The sequence below is a fragment of the Centruroides vittatus genome, unplaced genomic scaffold (genome assembly GCF_030686945.1).
Source record: "Centruroides vittatus isolate TY-2023 unplaced genomic scaffold, ASM3068694v2 contig_651, whole genome shotgun sequence".
Lineage (NCBI taxonomy): Eukaryota > Metazoa > Arthropoda > Arachnida > Scorpiones > Buthidae > Centruroides > Centruroides vittatus.
The window spans coordinates 433,015-441,456 of NW_027122405.1; the positions used below are offsets into that span (position 1 = coordinate 433,015).

The following is an 8,442-nucleotide window of genomic DNA, read 5'->3' on the forward strand; positions in this document are numbered from 1 at the left end:
AAACACAAATAAACATTATTAAATTCAAAAAATTAATTCGAAACTCTACGATATAATAGCACGTTAATAGTTCAATATATATATATATATATTGGACTATTAACGTGCTACAGCCATCTGGTGACAAGAAATGACATTAATGTCAAGTTCCAAGTTTTAAAAGATAAATAAAGCATTAATAAAGGATAATAAATGGAGCATTCATATTAACAGTTAACCAGGTTAAGCAAGGAACGTTTCATTCAACATCCAAGAAGTGCAATGGGTTAAAGATCTTTAAATTCCGGGCGAACAAAGCCTAATGAGTAGACTCTAGCCAAAATCAACAAACACACACACCCATACACAAGTACTTCTATATTTAAAAAAATCCTGTAAGCAGCCCCTATTTACATGAGTTAGAAGAAAAATAATAAAGAATTTCTATTAAATTTTCATTTTTTTTTTAACCAACCGAATTATAAATTTCTTCGATTATTACGTGATCGTGACGCAGTGTCGGAAATCGATGTGTGACGTCATTCGTCGATTTTGACCTTGCGTCACACAACAGTTTAGTTATTTACGGAATGAACATGTCTTAGCAACCAGATGTTAACGAATGGAGTCGGGCACAATTTGCCGTCTCATCCTTCCACTCTGTAAATTATAAAAAAAGTAGAATCCATTTTTTGTTAATGTTTAGCCTCACTCGAAGTAAGTTGTTGACGGGACGATCGCGTCTCTAACAGTTAGGGAAGTGTTTCCGGTTTCCGATACATTCGATCGTGAGAAATTCGAATCGTATACGTTGACTTCGTCCCCTGTAAAGTTTGTTTCCTGCCAAGCATTGCTGGGAAGAGGTGAAGCAATCTTTAACATTTCAATTGTTAATGGTTAATTAAACCAAATCTGTTGAAAATAAATTGAATTTTTTTTGTTTTTTGTTTTTTACTTAATTTATTCGTTTAAAAAATAACAAAAAAGTCAATTTTTTAGTCTACTTTTTAAATAAATTTCTTTTTTCCCCTTCTTTCATTTAATTTTCGATGAGAATTTTTTTAAAATTTCTTTTCTAAACTGTTTTTGTCTTTTAATTTTGATTTTAATGAAAAAAAGTGAAAATATTTAAATTTTATTTTTAAAGTTTTGAAAATTAAAAGAAAATTCAGCTGCGGAAATGTTTAACCTTTAAAAAAATAAGAGCTGCTATCTCTAATTGAGTTGCTGTCTTTTAATAATAATAAAAATATTATCAAATTTAAAAGAAAAATTGTATTATTTTATTATATAATCGATCTAAAATAACGAGAAAAAGTTACTAAAAGCTTAAATTAAGCCTATAGCGCAAGAGTATAAAAGGGATATAAAAAAATCATAGGAGTTTTCGAGGTTAACCACCATTTGAGAAGAACTGGACTATGTAAATAAAACAATACATTGCACATACGTTATATTTATTTTATACTCGTACAATTCTCCTTAGATTATTGCATTGTGTTACTCTATATATTTATGTTGTAAAACTTAATAAGCTATGTTGTGAAGAAATTATGTGAATTTTTAACCTCATCCTTTAAAAAAAATTCTGCATAAAATGCCTGAAAGAATCAGTTTCGGAAAAAGAAAAAAACTATAGAAAATCTTGTTTTGTAACCAAATTTAGAAAAAAACGATGATATTTTCTCATTAAATAAATGAAGAGTTACCAAATATTCTGTACGTGATCCAAAAAATGAGTTTGAATTATTCCGGAACTCAGTTATGCAATATTAACAATTTTTCTACGAAATGCATACCCATTGCATAACTGTTTAATATATTTTATTTTTCTAATCTCTAGAGGTGTCTGGGAACGAGCAATTCACACCCAAATTTCTATCGAAAACGAATTTTTTCTCTGAATGAAACGAAAAGAAATATAAATAATTGAAAGATATAGTATAGATAATAAACACAGAAAACGGAGAAATAATCGAATACGATTTCCCAGAAACTTATTACCGCATCTGGTTTTGACGTAAACTCGATTAAAGTATTAGTAGAAGCAAAGTTTTTTCCTTTTATATCATCATATTGAATGGAAGAACGAGTTTTATTTTAAAACCGATAAGATGATCGAAGGAGAGACATTAATCTAACGCTGTATGGAATAACGTGGAAAGACAACTGGACGCCATTTGGCAATGAGACAAGGATTAAATCAGATCCAATAGTCAGCAGACATAAGCTTAGCACTTCTTTACATTGGCTTTCATGTCGGCCGTTCGGTAACGTTATATGATGTAATGGGAAAATGGAATAGTTCTCGCATCATTTCATAAATGTTGCCTGTACATTCCGCCAGTGTTACAACACGGACCATTACACTAATTAAATGAGCTTAAGACTTGACTCTTAATTTAACTATAAACACTGTCTTCAATTTAAATTTTAAAAATATTTTTATTTCATTTTGAAGTAAACTTTATCCGGATTCGTTTATATTACTTATAAGGAGAACATATTAACTAACAATTCTCTCATCGGAGAATAACACTGATAAAAATCTAACGGGAGTGTTAACAAAATATCCGTATGATTTGTCATCAGTTCCGATTCTACAAATATGTAAAAAATTGGTTTCAAATTGTAAATGTGCATTCTTTCAACAATAATCTACAAAAAATAAGTTGATAAAGTTCAAATATATGTATTGTAGCATTAGAGGGTGGTTTTCTTTTGTATACTGGACATCGCTATAACTTGCTTAAATGTAAAAATAAAATTACACCTAATTAGGCAATTAAATTTTATAACAATTGCTATTTGGCTTCTGTTATTTTCTTAATGTAGGCATTTGCAATGTTGAGTTAAGTTTATTACATAACTCAAATTGTATGTGTCGAGTTAAATAAATTATTATCAATTTATTATAGTTGATGTTTAGATTATTTAAGCCCGTTAAAAAATTATAAATGACAGCAACGTATCTGATAAGTTCAAGACTTTTTTATCGTTATCTTGAAGACATATCTCAAGTCATAAGGCAACACTAGCCTATAATTATCTTAATAGTTCTTATGTAGAACAATTAAATGTTTCTTAAATTTATAAAACAACATTTTAATCTATCTTAAACAGTATGGTTCGTAAGCGACATTATAATTTATCTTTTCGTGTTAGGTTAGTTTAAACTAATTTAGTATGATCCACTTAGGTGTGAAATTTGGCTTTGCAGAACTGATATATTAGATCTGACCTCGATGCTTGGCTTTGGGTTTACTTTTTTTCCCCCTACTCTTCTTCTTTAGCTAATGACATTTCTAGTGTGTTGTCCCCGTTTAGAAGAAAATAAGACTTAATATAATTAGAACTGGAGTATGACAAGGTGTAGTGTTCGTATTGAACCGGATGAAAGAAGCTATACAATATTTGTAAAGTATACGAAAGTTTCGCAAAATCGACAGCATCGTATTTCTTTTTAAAAGAAATTATTGTTAAATGTACAATAAAATTCATTAATCGATACATATTTGTTTAGAATTGAACGCTTATTCTCGTGTAATTATTTTAGGATAGCGTCAGGACTCCTTGAGAAATTGTATACAGTAGTCTGGAATATTTGCCATTAAATTAGTCTTTCAATGGACAATTGACTGCGAATTACATTCGCACTTAAGGATTGAGAAAGTTTAATAATTCAAAATTTAGCTAATTAGACAATAATTATTTCCTATGTAAATTTGTTTTCGAGTATAAAATTTACATGTAAACTGAAAATTGATTAAAGTCGAAAAGCTAAACAGGAGAACCGAAGAATTTCTTTATAAATTTAAATAATATATTACATTCTTAATTAATTTAATATTCTAATAATTATTACATGTTTACTATAACTTTGACAACGTATTAGACCTACTAATAATTGTATAACAAATATACCTGATAGGCATCTTTGATGTTAACTGTTTCCTTACTAAGAGCCACGTGTCCTGCAATTCCGACCCCAAACTGTATAGGGGGTATCTTCTCCATTTGTTCCGCAGCCGAAATAGCATCTTCCAATTCGCATTTCGGTGTAACATCGAAGAGTTTTGCAACCAAGTATCTGCTGTCTCTGCTTCCTTTGGCTAAAAAGAGACTTCCTCGATCGCTGTTTGTAAGCATGCAAACATTGACCAATATTTTATGGCATAAAGTGTCGATATCTAATTCGTTAGAAATGTCTCTAATTAGTTCCATTAGCAATTCGTGTTCGTCTAAATTCTTCAGGTGATTTTGTATTTGAACTCTAGACAAAGAGTCCATGCTCCTTTTTCTTTTGGGTTGATGTACGATGCTACGGAACAGTTCGGTAGTGACAGAATTTCTGCCACCTTTGGAAAATTCGGCATATGCATTGGATAGAGTCTTTTCCGATTCGAATTGGTCCGTAAAGTTAGTGCAACCGACATCTTCGTGCAACAGACCACGCACACTCAGCCATTCCGCGATCATATCCTGAGAAGCATTAACAGAATACCACTTTCTAGCAAACTTGGGATGAGTTATAAGATAGCGATCCACGTACATTTCCTGATCTTCGTGTCCGCATCTACATAAAAATTCCATTCCTTCCTCCTCCCTTTCTTCCAGCAGAGGTTTAAAATCGTCCATATTTATCCAACCTGAAAGGAAACAGTAGCGTTCTTTAGACTCTGGAAAAGCAAAAGCAGGAATTAAACCAATAGGAAGTAGGTGACGTCAAGCTGCGACTCTTTCGGCCAAAGTCAATTGAAACCTTAGAAAACCGCATTAAAACGGGTGCCTAGACGGTTGCCATAGCTATGATTATTTGACTACTTGACAAAACTATTCTGACATCTCGTCGCGGTAGTCCGAAGAATTATTTTTTAAGAGAGGGGGACGAAGAAAATTTAATAAAATCCCCCTAAAAAGGCGACCGTATCTCCTATCGACAATCAATTAGAGATAAGTCAATTATTGTTACTACGACAACGGGTCATAGTTCGGTCGAAGGGGAAACGTAAAGCGTCGCTAGTACCCACCTGTAGACTAGTTATTAATATGCTAAAACCGTGGAAAGTTGGCATACCTACCGCTTAAGTGTTAAAAAAAACGGTTTCGTTCCGAGACAGGTTTTTGTATTACTGCTATATGTCGTCGGCTTTTTGTTCTCGTATACCTAAGCGGGCAAAACGGAGGTGTCGTCAGACAAGTTCTTTCCACTCCAAGGTCTCGAAAACCTTGGTTGTTCAACCTTCGAGAAGACGGAAAACTCCTTCGGACATGACACGTGACTTCCGTGACGTCACCGATAAGGAAAGACCGTCCCGGAATATTAAATTAAACTTCAAGGTTAGACGTCTAAATGTTTCTTTGCTTAAATATCTTTTGATAATTACACTAAAATCGATATATTTTCGTATTTTTTTTTTTTTTAATATTGAAAAATACTTTGCTTTACATTATATTTTAATGAATTATTAATGTATTATTTTTTACTTTTTTCTATTTCTTAGTGTAAATAAACAATATCCGTCCTTAAAATAAATTTTTAAATTTAAAATATTGATAATAAAAATAATAAATTATTTTAAAGAATAACAAAAAGTAATAAAAAACACAAAAATTAAATTTTAATTAAGGAAAATTATTTTTCCCTCTAAATAAAAACGATTGAAATATATTAAAAGCTTTCGTTTTCCAATGGAAATAAATAAAATTTTTAGATTTCGGACCACGAAAAAATATAAAATATAATCTTTAGACACAATTTTAGAGCGTGAATAATAGAATAAACGAGTTAAATTAGTTATTGTTTTTATACTCGCTCTAAGTGTCAAAACGATCATTTGAAAAAGTTCTTGGCTCAGTACATATTTTCGGAGTATCCCTCTAATCTAATTTTAAATAGGTCTATGTAAAACACTTCCAGTTCTGGGGCAGAGAACTAGCCCTGTTTAGAAGCGTCAAGTGCCAAGTTAGGAAAAAAAAAAGAAATAAAAGAAATATAGCGTAAAGAGAAAAACAACCACAATTAGCCAGAAAACAACTTGTTTCGTAAAAAATAACGTAAGGGATAATTACACTAGTTTCTAAGGTAAAAAAACTTTACAGTTTTGCTATGGGCTCGTCTAGTAGATATGACTTTAGGCTAATGTCTATTATTTATGTTAATCTTAATGCCAGATCTTTCTATGCCTCTTCTCAAATTTTTAAAACGTACTTTATGCTGACGTTTATCAATAACATTCGATAAAATGGCATAAACAAAAGACGAAATCTATTCGAATATCTCTAAAGTAAGCTCTTTCATCGTTTAACAAGTAAAAATAAATTAAATATTCGATATAACATTAAATATATAAGTATTTAAAGCTACATCATTCTACTCGTCTACATTTTTTTCCCCTGTAGAAGAAAACTTACTTTCTGAATTTGTTTCCTATAGGACGACGTCAAAAATATATGAAAGGCAAGTGATCCATTGTGCCCACATCGTCATCCTTTTATTCTTCCGACAGGTTCTATTTTGGGGAGACCAACGAGCGACAACAGTTACTCCACTCCGGTGTGATGACGTCGCACACAGCATTTTCGATTCTAACTGTATTGGTGGAATATCGTCACGTGTTACCAATAAGAAAGAGGTAAGTTTCATTTTAAAAATTAGGGTAAGAATAGTAAGAATAAGGACGTTTTTTTCTTTTCCTAATGAATATTACTGTATGATAATAAAGGAGCCACGTGCGTAGAAACTCTTGTGAATAATTATGAATAACGGAACGTCGATACGTTTTTTCCATAGTTTCAAAATTGACGTAGAAGATAATATAATGTAATTTTCCTATATCTTGTCTTAGGAGTGAATAAAAATAAATTTTAATATATAAATGAATCGACAAATAAAAACATCAATACATAAGGAAATTCTAAATAAACCTAATTAACCATTATGAAGCCATTGAATGGAAATTATCATGAAAACTTCATTAAAATTATTTAATACAAAGAAAATATTTTATAATAATTTATTAAAACTTGATTTTTAATAATTAATTTATAAATATATTTCATCTATAAAGTAAATTTCAGAATATTGTAAATAGTAATTCCCTTGTTTTCGATGGGAAATTAAATAAATCTTGTACAACAAATAATTGTAAATAGTTTTAAAAAATTAAAAGATACCAATTAGCATAATTAATACGAGAATTAACTATATTAGATATTTAATTAATAAAATATTAAGTTGTAAGCTAACAGATGATAATAAATGGGGTATTATCAACTGCATGTACAGTACGCTTGTAAATTGTAATTTACCAGATTTTTGTACTTTTCCATTTTTATTGATAAAATATGCAATGTTTTCTTTAGCTGTAAACCACACCCTCCATTAACAGGGTAACTTATTAATCTTTGTAAAATTTTCATAATTATCTTTTCATATATTTTTTTAAAGTTGAGAAAATCGCATTTCATAAATAGAAAATTGTTTTCTTTTTCTCACAATTAAAAAAAATACATTTAATATATATTAATAAAATACTTGCAAAATTGTTTAACTTTATTTCTCATTTCAAATTCCGTAGACAATTTTGTTAATTGTGCCTTAAACTATGTAATCCATTTTTGTATATTTTAACTATATTTAGAAAATAAATCTTCTTGGAAGAAACTTTTTGTGAGTATTAAGGAAGTGGATTAATTTAAAGTAATCCGAATTATTAGGCTTCATTGGTCAAGATAGAAACAGAACAAACTTGCTTACATCCTGTCTTACATCTACGTTTCCCGGACGTTCAACAATATCACCTTCCGTTAAAATTCATGTTTATAGAGTTTTAATAAAAAATTTCCGATTTATTTTCATAATTTACTGTAAAAAAAAAGCACTTAAGAATCGTCGTTTAATGCAAAAGTTTACAAAATACATCATCGAGAGGGAAAAAATATATAGGTTGAACGACTTAAAACACTTAAGGTCATTCACTCGTGTCCTAGATGCAGTAGCTACTCATCATTTATAAAGAATGTGATTTTTATGTAAATGGATTTCTTTAAATTTTTAAATAATAATAATAATTAACAAAACTGAAATTATTGTATAAACAGCAGACGAAAAATCGCCGCCATCAAAACATGTTGGTAAGAATGATTGATCAAGATCAACAAGTTGTCAACAGAATAGTAGCCTATATGCATCTATAGTATCCGTTGGTGTCTTATTATCTTGGCAGGAGGCACAGTTAATCTTCACTACCCATTGATAAAGAGACGAACTCTTTAGATAAATTAAAGGTTAAACTAGGACAAGTTTTATTTTGTTAAATTTATTAGGAGCCATTAAATAGGCTCAAAAACGGAGATAACCTAGAAAACTTCATAAAAAGTTTTCAATAGAATGGAATCTTTATATATAACCACATTTTAAAAAAAGCTTTAATATTTTATTATATACATATTAATTGTTAT

The 8,442-nt window shown here is 30.0% G+C and overlaps 1 protein-coding gene across 1 annotated transcript in view; it reads right to left on the bottom strand.

Moving 5' to 3' along the window:
* Positions 1 to 6,556, bottom strand: part of LOC136979882 (cGMP-specific 3',5'-cyclic phosphodiesterase-like) — a 29,327-nt gene extending 22,771 nt beyond the window's left edge. Inside the window, exons 1-2 of the mRNA XM_067275908.1 lie at positions 6,394 to 6,556; positions 3,904 to 4,628 (exon numbers count right to left, since the gene is read on the bottom strand). Of these exons, the coding sequence (XP_067132009.1) occupies positions 3,904 to 4,617 (714 nt within the window). The 5' untranslated portion in view covers positions 4,618 to 4,628; positions 6,394 to 6,556. The remainder of the gene's footprint in view (positions 1 to 3,903; positions 4,629 to 6,393) is intronic.
* Positions 6,557 to 8,442: the final 1,886 nt, after the last annotated feature.